The 20,055-nt window shown below is 43.9% G+C and overlaps 2 protein-coding genes across 3 annotated transcripts; one reads left to right on the forward strand and one right to left on the reverse strand.

Annotated features, from left to right (window-relative positions):
* Positions 1 to 172: 172 nt before the first annotated feature.
* LOC121535342 (DNA replication licensing factor mcm4) lies at positions 173 to 15,615 on the reverse strand. Of its 2 annotated transcripts, none has more exons than XM_041842319.1 (17): positions 15,522 to 15,615; positions 14,788 to 14,869; positions 14,532 to 14,687; positions 14,003 to 14,166; positions 12,124 to 12,225; positions 11,887 to 11,982; positions 11,644 to 11,739; positions 11,228 to 11,366; positions 8,200 to 8,420; positions 5,994 to 6,114; positions 4,683 to 4,942; positions 3,930 to 4,295; positions 3,626 to 3,753; positions 1,429 to 1,636; positions 861 to 1,089; positions 648 to 781; positions 173 to 476 (listed from the first exon to the last, which is right to left on the reverse strand). In XM_041842319.1, exons 2-17 carry the CDS (start codon positions 14,849 to 14,851, stop codon positions 384 to 386), a joined length of 2,577 nt encoding a protein of 858 aa, XP_041698253.1. In that variant the 5' UTR covers positions 14,852 to 14,869; positions 15,522 to 15,615; the 3' UTR covers positions 173 to 383. The 2 variants fall into 2 exon arrangements, with proteins under 2 accessions (XP_041698253.1, XP_041698252.1); XM_041842318.1 differs by having other exon boundaries at positions 14,788 to 14,894; positions 15,522 to 15,612.
* A 1,046-nt stretch (positions 15,616 to 16,661) lies between these two features.
* Positions 16,662 to 18,217, forward strand: LOC121534652 (CCAAT/enhancer-binding protein delta-like). The gene has a single exon (XM_041841233.2). It carries the CDS (start codon positions 16,921 to 16,923, stop codon positions 17,845 to 17,847), a length of 927 nt encoding a protein of 308 aa, XP_041697167.1. The 5' UTR covers positions 16,662 to 16,920; the 3' UTR covers positions 17,848 to 18,217.
* Positions 18,218 to 20,055: the final 1,838 nt, after the last annotated feature.

Raw genomic sequence — 20,055 nt, forward strand, 5'->3', positions numbered from 1 at the left:
CCTGTCATAGTTGTGCATTGTGGCACTGGCATGTTTGTCATCAGCATTCGTCCATGATTAGCATGAGCAAAACGGAGTCACCTTTCTCTGCTAGTCCGATGTTCATTTAAATATTATACACAAATCAATTTATAAAAAAAGGGGAAAAAAGCAACCCTCAAAACATCCCAAATGACATACAAAAGCATTTATTTATTGCTCACCATAATAACATATCAAAGCCACCACACACTAACAGGAATCACAAAGCTAGTCCTGACTTGGAGTAAACATTAACATGGTCAAACATTTTTTACATTTATTCTGTAGAGAGAGAAAGCTGTTGCTACAGGGAAATAAGTGTGAATTGAATGACTGTACAAGGACAGAAGAGCTGTGTTTCTTTACAGCAGGCGAACAGTCTTTCCAGTGACGGTCAGATAGTCTTCATCTGCCAGGGCACGCAGAGCCTCTTCAAACATGTCCTTCGTTATTGCCTGAAAAAGGTAAATAATTGGGGGGGGAAACACAGGGGTCAGATATACACCATATTCAGAAGAAATATGTATTTTAATTGGATGGCAGGCATATCTAAATATTTTTTTAGGATTTTCCTATATAGTTAGTTCTCATCAATAGGAAAAGCAGAGCAGGTAGATACTACTTACGGCTTCAGACTGTCCTCTGAGGTCATCAAACAGTTGCTGGTATTTCATGGCAGGGGTCTTTCCCCTGGACTGGATCATTTTCTTCAGGGCCTGGGCCACTTCCTCCTTACGCTTACGGGCCGTGGCACTCATTCCTGGATTGAGTAAAAACAAGACAGGTTAATACTTGCACCATACTGGGGGGAGGGGCGTTGTAGACAAAGGCTTCCATACCAGTTGTGAGAATGGAGATGTCCACGAAGCCAGTCCTGGGGTCTGTGGCAGACTGCTTGAGGGCCTCACGGTGCAGTCTCTTGGCCTCCTCCACATCAATTGTCTCCACCTTGTCAGAGAAGCGCACCTTGGCATGGGCCTCGGCCAGTCGAATCAGAGACTCCAGCTGCCTGGGGTAGGCAGACACCATCCCCCGCCCGCTGCCAATCTTCCTCATGTCCACATATGCCTGGGAGAGAGAAAGATACCCATACAATCAATCCCATTTCTTTATAAAGCCCTTTTACACTGTTGAATGCTCCCGCAGGATATTTTAGTGCAACGTTTTGATCAGAAGGTCTTTGTCTGGCCTAAACCTAGAACCAGCACATTCACAGAACTCAGGGCCGTAAAATATTTTTCTCCAGCAGCCAGTGTGGATGATGGATTACATTTTTTACTAGCCAGTCACTCAATACTTTTTTAAACCACATGTATCTGGTGGTATGGTGCTAATGTCAGGCCCTGAAGTTACATCTACATCACAACAACTTTTAATTTGGAGCATTTTATTTAAATTATATCATACTTCAATGAGTGCCTGGCTGGCTTCTTCGTTCAGTCTGGGGTTGATGTAGGTGCGAGCATATGCAATGTAGTCCTTCAGCACTGCCATGTCCAGGAACTCTTCCTCGATCTGCTCCTCGCTCTGGTAGTACAGCGCCACCAGGTGGTGAGCCAGGCGACGGTCGTACGCCTCGTCTTGAGGATCCAGCATCAGGAAGATCAGATCAAATCTGTAGGGAAGAAAATGGCATTTCGTTTTTATACACTGCTCAGAAAAATAAAGGGAACACTAAAATAACACATCCTAGATCTGAATGAATGAAATAATCTTATTAAATACTTTTTTCTTTACATAGTTGAATGTGCTGACAACAAAATCACACAAAAATTATCAATGGAAATCAAATGTATCAACCCATGGAGGTCTGGATTTGGAGTCACCCTCAAAATTAAAGTGGAAAACCACACTACAGGCTGATCCAACTTTGATGTAATGTCCTTAAAACAAGTCAAAATGAGGCTCAGTAGTGTGTTTGGCCTCCACGTGCCTGTATGACCTCCCTACAACGCCTGGGCATGCTCCTGATGAGGTGGTGGATGGTCTCCTGAGGGATCTCCTCCCAGACCTGGACTAAAGCATCCGCCAACTCCTGGACAGTCTGTGGTGCAACGTGGCGTTGGTGGATGGAGCGAGACATGATGTCCCAGATGTGCTCAATTGGATTCAGGTCTGGGGAACGGGCGGGCCAGTCCAGTCCATAGCATCAATGCCTTCCTCCTGCAGGAACTGCTGACACACTCCAGCCACATGAGGTCTAGCATTGTCTTGCATTAGGAGGAACCCAGGGCCAACCGCACCAGCATATGGTCTCACAAGGGGTCTGAGGATCTCATCTCGGTACCTAATGGCAGTCAGGCTACCTCTGGCGAGCACATGGAGGGCTGTGCGGCCCCCCAAAGAAATGTCACCCCACACCATGACTGACCCACCGCCAAACCGGTCATGCTGGAGGATGTTGCAGGCAACAGAATGTTCTCCACGGCGTCTCCAGACTCTGTCACGTCTGTCACATGTGCTCAGTGGGAACCTGCTTTCATCTGTGAAGAGCACAGGGCGCCAGTGGCGAATTTGCCAATCTTGGTGTTCTCTGGCAAATGCCAAACGTCCTGCACGGTGTTGGGCTGTAAGCACAACCCCCACCTGTGGACGTTGGGCCCTCATACCACCCTCATGGAGTCTGTTTCTGACCGTTTGAGCAGACACACGTACATTTGTGGCCTGCTGGAGGTCATTTTGCAGGGCTCTGGCAGTGCTCCTCCTGCTCCTCCTTGCACAAAGGCGGAGGTAGCGGTCCTGCTGCTGGGTTGTTGCCCTCTTACGGCCTCCTCCACGTCTCCTGATGTACTGGCCTGTCTCCTGGTAGCGCCTCCATGCTCTGGACACTACGCTGACAGACACAGCAAACCTTCTTGCCACAGCTCGCATTGATGTGCCATCCTGGATGAGCTGCACTACCTGAGCCACTTGTGTGGGTTGTAGACTCCGTCTCATGCTACCACTAGAGTGAAAGCACCGCCAGCATTCAAAAGTGACCAAAACATCAGCCAGGAAGCATAGGAACTGAGAAGTGGTCTGTGGTCACACCTGCTAAACCAGTCCTTTATTGGGGGTGTCTTGCTAATTGCCTATAATTTCCACCTGTTGTCTATTCCATTTGCACAACAGCATGTGAAATGTATTGTCAATCAGTGTTGCTTCCTAAGTGGACAGTTTGATTTCACAGAAGTGTGATTGACTTGGAGTTACATTGTGTTGTTTAAGTGTTCCCTTTATTTTTTTGAGCAGTATATATATATATATGTTTAATGCCTAACATACTCAAATCTTATTGATTTACAACAGTTCATAAGAGTGTTGAGCCAGTAACCAGAAGGTTGCCAGTTTGAATCCCCGAGCTGACTAAGTGAAAAATCTGTTGATGTGCCCTTGAGTAATTGCTCCTGTAAGTCGCTGTGGATAAGAACGTCTGCTAAATGATTAAAATGTAAATGATATGCATGTTCTGAGTGCAATATTTATTTATGCCCACAAAGTGGAGAAGACATTGTTTAGGGTTCAGTGGCCGTCAGTGAAGCGACCTAAATAAGATATTATTGACAATCAATACCATGTACCAACAACAGTGTTCAGAGCTGTTAAGCCATCAGGTAATATTTACCTTGAGAGCAGTGTGTGAGGGAGCTGGATGTTCTCGATGGTCGTCTTCTTGGGGTTCCACTGAGACTCCACGGGATTGGCTGCTGCCAGGACGGAGGTGCGCGCATTGAGCTGGCAAATAATTCCAGCCTGCACAAAGAGAAGAGCTTTGTGAGAAACTACCCTAATTAGATGTTAGCAACACCACATTCAACAGAAGCCTATACGTTTCTCAGAAGTGCATTGGTCATTAGGACTAGTCCTGAGTCTTGTGCTGAAACTTCAACATCAAACAGTCAACTTGTTTTGTCCTTTTCTAAACCCACCTTGGCGATGGAGAGAGTCTGCTGCTCCATGACCTCATGCAGCACAGAGCGTGTGCTGTCACTCATCTTGTCAAACTCATCAATACAGCATATCCCGTTATCACTGAGCACCAGGGCCCCAGTCTGCAGCACCAGCTGCTTGGTCTCTGGGTCCTTCATCACGTAGGCGGTGAGGCCCACGGCGCTGGAGCCCTTCCCAGATGTGTACTGGCCGCGGGGCACCAGGTTGAACACGTACTGCAGCAGCTGGGACTTGGAGGTACCGGGGTCTCCACAGAGCAGGATGTTTACCTCGGCACGGAAGTTACCACGGCCTGTCTGGCTGAAGTCTTTACGGGTGCCCCCGAACAGCTGGAGAAGAATACCCTGTGGAAAAGAGAAAGATTATAGTCCTGGTCATGACTTAAATTAAAGTCAAATCTAAACTCAGGCAAAATTAAACAATTGCTGCTGTAAAATGCCCTGGGAAAAGAATTACAAACTTTATAGTACTGTTCATAGATGTTGAATAAAAGCAAAATCCATAATATGAAAGACTGCAGTTACACATCCCTGGCAGCAGAGGACGCCACACTGCTATGGTCATCTGAAGGGATCGATGGGACAATTGTCCTGTGGCGAGTTTCCCAAAAGCGTTGTCGCACAAACATCTTATATCCATAGCAGGCAATGTAGAAAATATAATCTTAGTGCTGCAATGTTGCTTCCTGGAAACTCATCCTTGACTGATAGTCGATAACCATCCCCACTGACCTTCTTGATGTCCTCTTGTTCGTAGATACTGGGGGCCAGGGCGGAGGAGAGACGCTCGTACACGTCTGGTTTGGCGGCCAGCTCCTTCAGTGTCTGGACGCGCTCCTCAGTGAAAAGCTTCTGGTCTGAATCCTCATCCAGCCCGTGAAGGCGCTTCTCGTCCGTCTTACGGAAGTGGATGACGTCGATGTGGGTCTTGTACACAGACTTCACGTTGCTCTGGCGAGGGTTCTCACGCATAGGCACCGCTCTGTAGATACCTGTGGTGGAGTTGAGGAGTTTAGTAATGACGATAGTCATTTTCTGTTTACCATCAAACGTCACGTTCCAGTGATGTACGCGCATCCCGAACATCAAAAAGCTCTGTAGCTGGATTGCTAACGCTGATGTTGGGAGTCTCAGGACCGTGACAAACTTAACAGTGAGTGAGTGATGACCATAAAAACACGCAAGGCTGATGGCTAAAGCCATGTTCAACAAGTATATTATCCTTCTGGCTTTATCTAGCTCAATTTGGGATATTTTACCTTGCCTTGCTAGGTAATCAATCCTCTGATGACATCTGCGATGTTGTAGATGATAACCATCTAATTACGTGTTTGTTTAACTTGCACAAGCTGCATTTTATGTTGCATGTGATCATATCCACTGCTGGGTAAACAAAGAGGTTTCTGATGACGAACTGTGCGCGCAACTTTTCATGACGGAAAATGGGTCTATAGGACCAAACTGCAATAAGGCACAGCAGCAATATGCATGACTAGGGCCAATAGTTTTTCCTGACCCGTGACCGGACCAGGAAAACTAGGCCCATGGTTATAGGCTTTAAAGGGGCAATCCGCAGTTGAATCAATAAAGTGGGCACCCCACCTCTGTTTTAGTAAAAAAGCTGAGGGATGGGCCTGGAGAAATGTAACCACTTAAAATCATAGACAGAATATTAATGCAAGGACTGACCATCCAAGATATAAAAATGATAGCTTTAAGCATACTGAGGTTATACAGTGTATACAAACACTGAAGTAAAACAAGTTTATATTTTGGTTTCTGACAGTTAAACTAAAGCTCATGAGGCACTTATAAGTTATATTCTTCAAAAATCAATGAGTATATATAATTAATTTATAAGTCCAAAAATGGGTGTAGCAACTGCGGATTGCCCCTTTAACTAGAGCACAGAGTCTTTCCTGGTCAGGTCACATTGAAAGTTAAAAATCCTAGCCCTTCATAGCCTGTGTGACCATGTCACCAACAGCAAAGCTATACATCCATCGATTCACAGCAATTTCTTCTGCGGGTCAAACAGCTCACCAGTGATGTTGATGCGGTCTCCTGGCTGTACTTTGTCGACCAGGTCGTTGTGAGCATACACTATGGTGGTGTGAGGGGTCTGCCCAGCAGGCATGTCATCAGGAGACTCCTGAACTTTGATCTGAAAAAGAGAGAGGAGAAAATTAATCAGAGTGAGAAAACAGGAGCTCTGCTTCTTTAGAGGTGTGGCTGGGAATACACACTTATTTTATTTGTGTACGAACCCAGGAAGATAAGCTCCAATGGGTATCTAAACTAAACCACTATCTCATCAGTTCTGTTCAACAGCATCCAAGAAAATGATATCTTCTATTGAAAGTAAGCAGACTGTCGTACAGTATAAAGACATCCCCCATGCCCTCTCCCTGATAGAGGTCTTCACGTATCCACCTGTACCCAAATATCTAGCGGGCCCGGATCAACAATTCTAAATAATGTCACAGGTCTGGGTTGTATCTGATTGTCACGTGTACGTGTCATTTTAACTGGCTTGTCTGGAAGGACCTGTACAGAGCCGAACGAGACTGCTGAGACTGCTGCAGTAGAGAGTTTGTATCATTTATGCTCCTGCTCTTGCTTTTCACAAGAGTGGCGCGTGTACCTTGTTGTTGGCCAATCATAAGTCGTCAAAGCGGCAATAGGCTACAGTCATACAGCCTCTGTTTGTGGTAAAAGTTAGGAGATATCTAATCAATGGAAGATGGAATTAAAATGACGGAGTTCAAAGTTAAAAGGAAGAAGGATAGGCTACAACGACCAAGAGCCAACAGGCAGGCTGCTACTTTATATTTTCAATGGACTTGTTATTGTGTAGGATGAGAAAGCGCATGGCTCGATTAGCCTAGCTAGCTTAACTAGCTTCTCCTGGTTTGATGCAGTAAAGACAGGTAATACATAATCATATTGGCCGGCAGGGATGTAGCTCAGTTGGTAGAGCATGGCGTTTGCAACGCCAGGGTTGTGGGTTCGATTCCCACGGGGGGCCAGTATAAAAAATCAAATAAAAATAATAATATAATGTATGCACTCACTAACTGTAAGTCGCTCTGGATAAGAGCGTCTGCTAAATTACTAAAATGTAAATGTAAATAAATAACCTAGCTATGGCAGCTATTAGTCTACTACAGTGGCTTGCAAAAGTATTCACCCCCCTTGGCATTTTTCCTATTTTGTTGCCTTACAACCTGGAATTAAAATGGATTTGTTTGCATCATTTGATTTACACCACATGCCTACCACTTTGAAGATGCAAAATATTTTTTCTTGTGAAACAAACAAGAAATAAGACAAAAAAACAGAAAACTTGAGCGTGCATAACTATATAAGTTATTTTTTTCATTCCACTTCACCAATTTGGACTATTTTATGTATGTCCATTACATGAAATCCAAATAAAAATCCATTTAAATTACAGGTGGCAATGCAACAAAATAGGAAGAACGGCCAAGGGGATGAATACTTTTGCAAGGCACTGTATAGCACGAGTCGACTTGGTTGGTTGCAGTCTCTCCCTCCCTCCTCACTGGGTCACTTGCTCACACTCACAGTAGCCTACACACACAGCATGGCCCCTGCTAGAGCGTCACTTCTCTCTACCTCCTCTCACACTCACAGTAGCCTACACACACAGCATGGCCCCTGCTAGAGCGTCACTTCTCTCTACCTCCTCTCACACTCACAGTAGCCTACACACACAGCATGGCCCCTGCTAGAGCGTCACTTCTCTCTACCTCCTCTCACACTCACAGTAGCCTACACACACAGCATGGCCCCTGCTAGAGCGTCACTTCTCTCTACCTCCTCTCACACTCACAGTAGCCTACACACACAGCATGGCCCCTGCTAGAGCGTCACTTCTCTCTACCTCCTCTCACACTCACAGTAGCCTACACACACAGCATGGCCCCTGCTAGAGCGTCACTTCTCTCTACCTCCTCTCACACTCACAGTAGCCTACACACACAGCATGGCCCCTGCTAGAGCGTCACTTCTCTCTACCTCTCCCTCGCGCTTTATCAGCTCCGGTTAATAAAGTAGCTTAAAAATTTGACTTTGCTGCTTCCCTCACTCGGATCAGACCTGGATCCGACCAGGTCTATACGGAACGGGTCTAGTTGTCCTCGGGTCCGTATATTTAAATGTATTGGTGTCTTGTACTACTATAAAAAACAACTTCTGGTGCCTTCTACCTCTCCCCATAGCTCACCATCTGTTTGTCGGAGAAGGCCGAGCGGTTGTGGATGAGGGCCAGGCTGTGGGTGGTGTTACAGTTGCGGCACACTGCGGGTTCTGCTATGCGGCCACGGTCCACCTCCACGCGGGTAGAGAAGGCACACACCTGGCACTGGAAGAAGGCCTCCTGCATCTCTGGGATCAGCTGGGAGGTCCTGATCACCATGCCGCTGATAGTGATCATCTGATCAATGTCTGGGAGGAGAGGCAGCGAGGCAAGATTAGTTTTTAATACAATCAGTAAGCACCAGACCTGGGTTCAAATAGATCTTGTTTTTGTTTCAAACATTTTATAGTTGTACTTGATTGAGCTTGCCCAGAGCAATGGAACCAATGGAATAGTACCAAAAGTGCAAACCATCTGGCACTCTAGGCTGCAGGCTCAAATGCTCGAAATTGAAAGAAAACAAATACATGATTCACTCTTCATATGGTTGTGCAATAGATCTGCATGGGTTGTTCAGGGAATCTAGACATCCATAATATGACATGACCTAGACCAGGGGTCTCCAACAGGTAGATCTTGAGCTCCCGGCTACTATCCAATCAAAGCCACATTGACATTATCCCACCCCTGGTTAGCCACTGTTGGTTAAAAAGCCAAACGTAACAACATCTGCCAATTAATTTCCAGCAATATTGCCAATCTGTCTGTCTGTTTGGTGAACGCGTTTGTCTATCACTCTACATGTAACCAGTTAGTGATGATAACAGTCTTGTGGGTAGACAGAAAGACACTCTCCAAAAACCTTCTCAATTAAATGACATAACTACAGTGCATTCGGAAAGTATTCAGACCCCTTGACTTTTTCCACATTTTGTTACAGCCTTATTCTAAAATGGATTAAATTGGTTTTTTTCCCCACTCATCAATCTACACACACAATACCCCATAATGACAAAGCAAAACCAGGTATTTAGAAATTATTGCAAATGTATATTTAAAAAAATTGAAGTTGAAGTATTCAGACCCTTTACTCAGTACTTTGTTGAAGCGCCTTTGGCAGAGATTACAGCCTTCTTGGGTATGACGCTACAAGCTTTGCACACCTGTATTTGGGGAGTTTCTCCCATTCTTCTCTGCAGATCCTCTCAAGGTTGGATGGGGAGCATCACTGCACAGCTATTTTCAGGTCTCTCCAGAGATGTTCGATCAGGTTCAAGTCCGGGCTCTGGCTGGGTCACTCAGGGACATTCAGAGACTTGTCCCGAAGCCACTCCTGCGTTGTCTTGGCTGTGTGCTTAGGGTCATTGTCCTGTTGGAAGGTGAACCGTCGCCCCAGTCGGAGGTCCCACTCTGGAGCAGATTTTCATCAAGGATCTCTCGGTACTTAGCTCAGTTCATCTTTCCCTCGATCCTGACTAGTCTCCCAGTCTCTGCTGCTGAAAATCATCCCCACAGCATGATGCTGCCACCACCATGCTTCACCGTAGAGATGGTGCCAGGTTGCCTCCAGACGTGGCGCTTGGCATTCAGGCCAAAGAGTTCAATCTTGGTTTCATCAGACCAGAGAATCTTGTTTCTCATGGTCTGAGAGTCTTTAGGTGCCTTTTGGCAAACTCCAAGCGGGCTGTCATGTGCCTTTTACTGAGGAGTGGCTTCCGTCTGGCCACTCTACCATAAAGGTCTGATTGGTGGAGTGCTGCACAGATGGTTGTCCTTCTGGAAGGTTCTCCCATCTCCACAGAGCAACTCTGGAGTTCAGTCAGAGTGACCATCAGGTTCTTGGTCACCTCCCTGACTAAGGCCCTTCTCCCCCGATTGCTCACTTTGGCCGAGCGGCCAGCTCTAGAGTCTTGGTGATTCTAAACTTCTTCCATTTAAGAATGATGGAGGCCACTGTATCCTTGGGGACCTTCAATGCTGCAGACATGTTTTGGTATCCTTCCCTAGAGCTGTGCTTCCACACAAGCCTGTCTCGGAGTTCTACGGACAATTCCTTCCACCTCATGGCTTGCAAAGCCAGGGTTGTGGGTTCGATTCCCACGGGGGGCCAGTATGAAAAATGTATGCACTCACTAACTGTAAGTCGCTCTGGATAAGAGCGTCTGCTAAATGACTAAAATATAAATGTAAAATGTTTTTGCTCTGACATGCACTGTCAACTGTGGGACCTTATATAGACAGGTGTGTGCCTTTCCAAATCATGTCCAATCAATTGAATTTACCACAGGTGGACTCCAATCAAGTTGTAGAAACATCTCAAGAGTGATCAATGGAAACAGGATGCACCCGAACTCAATTTCAAGTCTCATAGCAAAGGGTCGGAATACGGTAAATAAGGTTTTTTGTTTTTGTTTTTGTAATGTGCAAAAAAATCTAAAAACCTGTTTTTGCTTTGTCATTATGTGGTATTGTGTGTAGATGATCAAATTTTTTTTTTATTCAATTTTAGAATACGGCTGTAACATAACAAAATGTGGAAAAAGTCAAGAGGTCTGAATACCTTCCAAATGCACTGTACATCATGATTATTTGTATTAATTGTGTGGCAATTGTTTTGCAAACTCTGCCATGACGTGCTGCAGCAGTAGGCCTAACAGCAGAAACATCGCTAGACTACCACATTAGTCTCTTGCTAGATGCGCAATTAAAGGGCAATTACACTCAAATCTACAAATGTTTTCCTTTTTCTTCCTAGTCCTCAAATTGTCTTCTGTGATTTTAGCTCAGAACATCAATTTTCGTTGTTTGTCTATGAATAATTGTAATATTGAGAGTAAAAAACAGAAGAAAAACAATCATAAACCAGGAAAGAAAATACATCTAATTTTATGGGCCCCACTTAAAAAGTAGTTTATTACCATTATTATACCAGCTATAGACAGAAAACACACCTCTTGTACACCAATGACCCAGGGAAGAGTTGCAGGGTAGAGGAGAAGAATGTACCTATTTGAAAGCTATAAAAAATATATGCAGTAGCTCACGATATGTTTAATTTTTTTAAGAAGCTCTCATGCAAAAAAAAAGGTTGGAGACCCCTGGTCTAGACTCTTACCTTCAGGGTTCAGGCTCCTCATGTTCCTGGTCTTCAGGGCGTTGTATGGCCGCACCTGGATCTGGTGTTCCAAGATGGAGTCTGGGAAACGTTCGAAGAACAGCTCATTGACTGCCATGTCAAATGTAGGTATGACTTCCTGCGATAGAGATATAGGAGAAACGTTATGAATCACCATTTTTATTGGTATGCCCACATCATTAAACATATTGTATCTCTATGGGTAGGCCCATGGTAATAAATTGCAGACAAAAATGTTGCAGATAAATATTACAGAAAACCACCTGTGCTTGCCGTCACAATTTGATTTAATACGGTCATAAGCGAACATGTTTTAACTTCGCATTCATAGCTCACTATCCTCCATCAATATTAATGTTGGAGACCGTCTGGCACGTGTATGCGTGTGTATTTACCTGGGGGTAGGAGATGAGCTGCCTGTACAGGTCTGCATCAAAGGACTGCACATGGCTGCAGTTGACATTCAGCACAGGCTCACCAATCACACTGATCTAGAGGGACGACAGAAATGATAAGCAAAATGTTGAATTGCTAGTCTCAAGAATACCTCAAGAACATCAAATAGAAGAAATCCAGCAAAGGACTAGAGGTAAATGCTTGATCACTGTTCTTGGTGTCACACAGATGGGAGACCCTACCTCCTCCAGCTTCTGCATGTAGAGAGGCTCATTCAAGTCCAAACCAGCATTCTCATCCTCATTAGAAGTGGGGTCAATGAACCTCTGCAGGAATCGCTGTAGGAAAATGAACAACAGAAGCATTCAGATAACTTTATCTTCTATAGATCTAACAATAGATTTAACTAAACTTTTCTTTATCAATTACATCTTATTTATTTTTCTACACCAATGAAAGCACAGGCTTAACTTCCATACCTGAAACTTCTCCTTGCACGTTCCCACATTGACATCAGTGCCCCAGATAACCAACTTCTGTCCCGCTGCCTGCTCACTGGCTACTGCACCATCTGCACTTGGCTGGTGGAGTAGAAAATGTCCTAAACTGTTAGAGATTTGCTAACGGTATCATTCAATATCTAAATAGCATTAGCTATTACAGATTTGCTAATGGTATCATTCTACAGTGGGGAAAAAAAGTATTTAGTCAGCCACCAATTGTGCAAGTTCTCCCACTTAAAAAGATGAGAGAGGCCTGTAATTTTCATCATAGGTACACGTCAACTATGACAGACAAAATGAGGAAAAATTTTCCAGAAAATCACATTGTAGGATTTTTTATGAATTTATTTGCAAATTATGGTGGAAAATAAGTATTTGGTCAATAACAAAAGTTTCTCAATACTTTGTTATATACCCTTTGTTGGCAATGACACAGGTCAAACGTTTTCTGTAAGTCTTCACAAGGTTTTCAAACACTGTTGCTGGTATTTTGGCCCATTCCTCCATGCAGATCTCCTCTAGAGCAGTGATGTTTTGGGGCTGTCGCTGGGCAACACAGACTTTCAACTCCCTCCAAATATGTTCTATGGGGTTAAGATCTGGAGACTGGCTAGGCCACTCCAGGACCTTGAAATGCTTCTTACGAAACCACTCCTTCGCCCGGGCGGTGTGTCTGGGATCATTGTCATGCTGAAAGACCCAGCCACGTTTCATCTTCAATGCCCTTGCTGATGGAAGGAGGTTTTCACTCAAAATCTCACGATACATGGCCCCATTCATTCTTTCCTTTACACGGATCAGTCGTCCTGGTCCCTTTGCAGAAAAACAGCCCCAAAGCATGATGTTTCCACCCCCATGCTTCACAGTAGGTATGGTGTTCTTTGGATGCAACTCAGCATTCTTTGTCCTCCAAACACGACGAGTTGAGTTTTTACCAAAAAGTTCTATTTTGGTTTCATCTGACCATATGACATTCTCCCAATCCTCTTCTGGATCATCCAAATGCACTCTAGCAAACTTCAGACGGGCCTGGACATGTACTGGCTTAAGCAGGGGGACACGTCTGGCACTGCAGGATTTGAGACCCTGGTGGCGTAGTGTGTTACTGATGGTAGGCTTTGTTACTTTGGTCCCAGCTCTCTGCAGGTCATTCACTAGGTCCCCCGCTGTGGTTCTGGGATTTTTGCTCACCGTTCTTGTGATCATTTTGACCCCACGGGGTGAGATCTTGCGTGGAGCCCCAGATCGAGGGAGATTATCAGTGGTCTTGTATGTCTTCCATTTCCTAATAATTGCTCCCACAGTTGATTTCTTCAAACCAAGCTGCTTACCTATTGCAGATTCAGTCTTCCCAGCCTGGTGCAGGTCTACAATTTTGTTTCTGGTGTCCTTTGACAGCTCTTTGGTCTTGGCCATAGTGGAGTTTGAAGTGTGACTGTTTGAGGTTGTGGACAGGTGTCTTTTATACTGATAACAAGTTCAAACAGGTGCCATTAATGCAGGTAACGAGTGGAGGACAGAGGAGCCTCTTAAAGAAGAAGTTACAGGTCTGTGAGAGCCAGAAATCTTGCTTGTTTGTAGGTGACCAAATACTTATTTTCCACCATAATTTGCAAATAAATTCATTAAAAATCATACAATGTGATTTTCTGGATTTTTTTCCCTCATTTTGTCTGTCATAGTTGACGTGTACCTATGATGAAAATTACAGGCCTCTCTCATCTTTTTAAGTGGGAGAACTTGCACAATTGGTGGCTGACTAAATACTTATTTCCCCCACTGTATATCAATCTAGCATTAGCAGTTATAGATTTCCTGACTATCATTCTCCATATAGGAGTGTTTCCCTACTCACCGGCTCGGAGAGGAGGTCCACCTGGGGGGCCTTCCTGACGGAGCCCAGGTCAGGGCGCTGTCTGACTGGGGTGCCACGCACGCCACTGCGGGGGGTCCCCTCCACCCTGGAGCTAGGGGTCCCATACATCAGAGGGGAGCTCATGTCCACCTCACTGGGGAGAACTGGGGAGAAGAGGATAGGACATTGACATGACATTCAGAGTGATATCACAGTCAGCATCTCAGTTCATTTGTTTTTTTGCAGTTGTGCTGCACAAATGATCTGTGCCTGTATCCACAAAGCATCTCAGAGTAGAAGTGCTGATCTAGGATCTGTCCATATAATCATTTTCATTATGACCTAAAATACTAAACTGATCCTAGATCAGCACTCCTATTCTGAGACGCTTTGTGGATACGGGCCCTGATGTCACAAAGCCTGGAGAAGTGTTTGTGTACCAGAAATGGCCATTTTTGCAACTACAAAAAGGACTATCTCAAATAGCATCCAGCAGCATTCTGTGTGTCAATGATGGTGAGGCGGTTACCTGAGCGACGTGGGCTGGAGAACAGAGAGGTGTCATGGACTGCAGGGCTGGCAATATCTGTGGCTGGAGATGTGGGCATGGCTGGCAGATCCCCGTTGGATGAGTCCTGACCTCGTCGCCGCTGGGAAGGAGGAGAGACCAGGCCATCACTGCTTGCTACAGAGACAGAAAAAATACATATATCCGAGTCAACAAATCAACATAATCACTGTAAATATGGGTTATGGGACTCAGATAACGTTTCTGTACAACTTACGAGTGGCTGGAATGTTGTCCCTGCTGCGCTTGCTTCCACCGGGAGTTGATGTTGGTGAAGACATCCTGAATGATCACAGGTCCTAGAAATTAAATCTGGTTGATTAGCTAGAACAGTCAACAAAAACAAAAAGTTAAATACATACATGCGTCATTGACTCGTACAATAACATTATGCAACCAGCATGTAACATAGCTGAGTTGAGCTACAGTTAGCTAATAATAACAACGCCAGGCTAGTTATTGGTACTTGCATCTTTTTGACATGTGCAATGAAAGTGAAACAATGCATCCTACCCAGCTAGCTAACGTTAGCTAGCTAGCTAGCTAGCTAGCTAGCTAACGTTAGCTAGCTAGCTAGCTGGGTAGTTGACTAGAAACTTCCGAAAAACGTGTAAACTATAAAGAAAATATTTATTCTAAATCCTTAACTAGTTACTTCCTCTAAATACAGCATCATCATCCTAATCATGTTTAATTAAATACCATAATAGCTGGCATGTTCAAGACAACTGTAAACAGTAACGATAACTAGCTAGTAACGTTATAGAGTGCAAGACTGAGACACTCAGCCGAGGAAACCCAGTATAGTACTGAGCGATTTTACTTTAAGTCCCAAACACATATAGGTAATCTGAATTCGCTTTAATAACATAAAAGATTCAATACGAAATGACCCATGTAGTTAATTTAACTTTTGATACTTTAGAAATATCTTATAATTACTTTTCTTACCTTCTGTAGGATGTAGCTTTGTCGTGCCGCTGCAATGAATTTGGCGCGAAATTGTGGTTAGTACGTAATATTCCCGGGAAAATTTGCACCAATAGCAAAGCAAAACTATTGAGCGCTAACCATTAGCAGTTGCACATCGAGGGGGTTCAGGTGTTAATGTCTTAGATCAGTAAATACGGTTGTTAACATTTTTCATGAAGTAAATGAATAATTGTATTTGTTGTAGAATTTAATTATTATTTTCAAGACTAGACCCATTATTTTCATTGTAATAACTGTGTGTGTACCTAAAATGGCTGGGTAATCACACCCATTCTGATTTCGTTTCGCCCTACATATTTCCCAATCAGGGGCCATAGTGTCAATTTTTGCCAGAAGGTTGCATATGTGCCATGAGAAATGTCTACGTTTTCTGAATATCATCGCTGGAAAAAGACAGAATGCATATCCGTAGTTTTTCATGGGAATGACATGAAACATACATTCTGGGAACACATCAAACATGCAGAATTGCTCTTATAAGTAATGACTTTGCATTCCCTGCTATATAGTAATATATCAAATGAATAACAATTATAATTTCCAGGGCCATCATGGACATTGAATTTCATTCCCGTAGACAACTGCGTATTTTGAACAGCAATTGTTTAACACCAAATTTGTGAATACAAATATACTGAACAAAAATATAAACGCAACATGCAACAATTTCAAAGATTTTTTACAGTTCATATGAGGAAATCAGTCAATTGAAATAAAATAATTCGGCCCTAATCTATGGATTTCACTTGACTGGGCAGGGGTGCAGCCATGGGTGGGCCTTGGAGAGCATAGATCCACCCACTTGGGAGCCAAGCCGACCCACTAGGGGTCCAAATATAATCCAAAAGTAGTGTGAAATGCACTCATAAGCAACATGTAAATAGATGTTTTTTCTGCTGGCGTTCTATAAAAACTCCCCCGTGTTCTGCCACCAATTTGCTCGCATCGCCCTCGTGCGGCAATGTTTGCAAACACAGAAAGGGTCTATAAACTCTGGCTTGGTAAACACTCGTAGTAAAGAGGCGACCACGTGATTCAAACTCGACTCTACTGGTTTGTCAAAGGGGGAGTTAAACCTTTGACGTAAGCAGGGGAAAGATACAAAATACACTCCGCGAAATACAGACGCTTCAGAGAAGTTAGATACAGATCATAACCTACAGTGACTATACAGCCACTATTTTAGGATAAACCTAAACACCACTTGAAAGAAGCAACGGTGTGGAAAAGGAAGATAAGCTCCAGTAATACAGAGTGAGCGTGATACATTGTTGCATTGTATCAAGCTTGTTACAACTACCTGGCTACTAACGAAATCTATTGACGTCTGATCCCACGACGGCAGAAAGCAGAGTCCATGTGCGACATATACAGCCTGGATTATCAGTGCTTGTCTCCACAATGCAACATGAGTTGGGCGGTGGAGCCTACCAACTTCTACGACAACAATCAGCTGTGCAGCGGTCTCCAGGGGGTCTGCAAACCAGGTAGAGGTGATCATGCCACGGGCGAGGAAAGCACCATGGCCAAGCTAAGTACAGCCCCTGCAATGTACGACGACGAGAGTGCCATCGACTTCAGCTCCTACATCGAGTCGATGACAGCAGTGCCACATCTGGAACTCTGCAACGATGAACTTTTCCTTGACTTATTCAACACTGTGAAGCAAGAAAAGACCGACTTATGCATGCCAGCCTCGACTACGTCGTCCAGCAACATGCAACATATGTCAAGTTGTTCAACCAACGCATACGCACTTGGAAGCCAAAAAGAGTTCGAGAGGAAGCTCAAGGGGGGATTTGAGAAGGGGGGCATCAGCGCACCGATCAAGCAGGAATCGGACTGGAGCGAGAGTGACATGTCCTCGTCGTTACCTTCCCAGATAGAAACCTGCGAAAAGACCTCCGTGAGCCGTCTCATGGGACAACCAACTCCGCCAACAACCCCAGAGCCCCTCTCAAGCCACTCCAGTGTCAGCTCAGCCCAGTCTTCCCCTCGGAAGGTCGGCAAGGTCAGAGGGAAAAATAATGTTGACAGGTACAGTCATGAGTACCACCAGAGACGCGAGAGGAATAACGTTGCTGTGAGGAAAAGCAGGGACAAGGCAAAGCAACGCAACGTGGAAATGCAGCAAAAGATGCTTGAACTGGGTTCAGAGAATGACAGATTACACAAAACCATCGATCAGCTAAACCGTGAGCTCACTGGGCTGAGGGATTTCTTCAAGCAGCTTCCCAATCACAACTCCTCGTTTGTGGGGACCACGGGTGGGGACAGCCGGTGACAAATTGTCACTTTCTAATGAACTGAACTGAACTTTTGAAATACATACCTCAACACACTTTTATTACCATCTGTGTAACAGATGCATTACAAACAAGCTTACATTTATGGCACTGGAAATGTACTGGAAACCGGATGCCTACCCCCATATTGCTGCCGTAATCTTTTTTGGGAAAAATGTTTTTGTATATTAAATTATTTTACCACTTCATTTACATATTGTTATAGCAGATATGATACGTTTCATAATTCCAAACTTTGTATAAGACCCAGAGCATGCTCGAATTTTTATATAGTTTGTATAAAAAAAAAACGTGAAATATGTCTATATGGAATCTCTAATAAAAGTGCTGAAAAGTCATACAAATCAACTGGTCTATGTGTGTGTTTGGGATGCAGAGATTATTAGTACACATCAGTGATTATAAATGACTTGGCATGGTTAAAGTGGGTTTTATGTGGATCTGGTGGTGCCAAGAATCTACCTCAGTTGGAGTTGGGCCACATCTGTAGAATGATATTTTCACAGCTATTTGAATAAAGTACAGAAAAAGGATAAAACAAATAACTATATATACACTTTAACATAATACAATGTTTATTGACTGAGTATAAGCACCATTCATCTTCAGAGATATATTAGGAGGTAGATATTCTAGGAAACACAGAGAAACGTGTGGCTATTTACAGCAAACAGGCATATTTTACAGTCACCAGTTGGACCCACGTGGGCCAAGTTTGACATATGTTGCTCCTCTGGTCTGTCAGTTCTAACCTTGTGCTATCACGTCCTGGGTCCTAACGTATCAGTAACACACAAACAGATCAATTTTTTCACAGATTATTCACATTCTGTACAGAGAGAGCCTGTGGGGCAGGGGCCAGGCTGGTCTGGGCTGAGGAGGCCTCAATCTTACAGATTGATTTAATGGGGTCCCACTCCTCACTTTGACAGCCTCAGAGGCAGATGTCTTCCAGGCAGACGCACAGGGCAGGTTTCCTGGTGATCACACAGACGTATGCGATGAGGGGGCCTACCTCCCTCCCCAACACATTCTCCACCTCGTAACCTGGAAACTCCAGCACATGGGCAATCAAAACCTAACCATGGATCTATAGTTAGGCTATGGTCTTACATACAAGTTAGACATGCTCAATGAGAACAACAGTTGGGGCTAAGCTAACCATCAAATGTCAATGTTACTCTTATCATATAGTTTCTGACGACAAAACACAGTATTGTTATTATTAGATTGGCGGGGGGAAAACACCCAATGCAAAAATTCAATACACAATATATGTATTGGGTACTGTATGTGGTGCTGATCCACTTCAGTTAACCTGGATTATTGGGTTGCCCTGATTCTCAATAATGGATGTAAGCCAAGAATATACCAAGAATGCTGGATGGTATTTGATGGTCAGAGCCATACATTTAGATATATGGCTTTGATGGTGGTATGTGGTGATACTGGTGGTTGTATATTAGAACGCAATATAGATCCAACTTCAGCGACACTATTATCATGTGGCTTCTCTTACAGTATTGATCTGTGTGAGTGAGTCAGGCCATTGTTCTAAACAGATCGCTTATCACAGTCTAACTATGAGATATTGGACAGATGACAATGATGTCACTGTGTCAGCAAACATACTGAGTCTGTTCTGACACATGGGAGGATCCAGATGCTGTACAGGTGCACTTACCCACACTTAACTGAAAGATAAGCACTGTCTACATCAATAAAAGGAAGGTAATGTACCGTATATTACATAACAGGTGAGCGAGAGAAAACTCACCTCATGGCCAGAGGCTGCAGAGTTCAACACAGACTTGATGGTGCTCTGCTGGAACTAGAAAACAGCAGAGAGAGATGATAATCGCCATACTAGGTATTTGAATGGTCTGTACTGGACCATCAAACTACAGTTCTTCATATATTACAGCACATGCATTATAAGAATGTTATAAGATATTATAAGCATGGACTTTATTTCAGAGCGTTTTTCAACAGTTTCACATTCCCATAACGATATGATCGAAGACTTTATTTGACAGCGACACTGTAAGAAAATACAGAAGTATGAGGATACCCTTCAAGTAATAAGATGTTTTGAGCTCACACCTTGATTAAGATTAGATTTGATCAACCTTCCCTTTCTGCTACTATATGCTTATACACTGCTATCACACATTGAAATACAGACA

This window comes from Coregonus clupeaformis, chromosome 21, assembly GCF_020615455.1.
Source record: "Coregonus clupeaformis isolate EN_2021a chromosome 21, ASM2061545v1, whole genome shotgun sequence".
In the NCBI taxonomy this organism is placed as follows: domain Eukaryota; kingdom Metazoa; phylum Chordata; class Actinopteri; order Salmoniformes; family Salmonidae; genus Coregonus; species Coregonus clupeaformis.

Coding starts and splice junctions, on each gene's coding strand:
- LOC121535342 (XM_041842319.1), bottom strand. CDS start 14,851: ATGTCTTCACCAACATCAACTCCCGGTGGAAGCAAGCGCAGCAGGGAC. Junction 6,115..8,199: donor CCTTCTCCGACAAACAGATG/GTGAGCTATGGG, acceptor TCTCTTTTTCAG/ATCAAAGTTCAGGAGTCTCC. Junction 3,754..3,929: donor AGACTCTCTCCATCGCCAAG/GTGGGTTTAGAA, acceptor CTCTTTGTGCAG/GCTGGAATTATTTGCCAGCT.
- LOC121534652 (XM_041841233.2), top strand. CDS start 16,921: ATGTGCGACATATACAGCCTGGATTATCAGTGCTTGTCTCCACAATGC.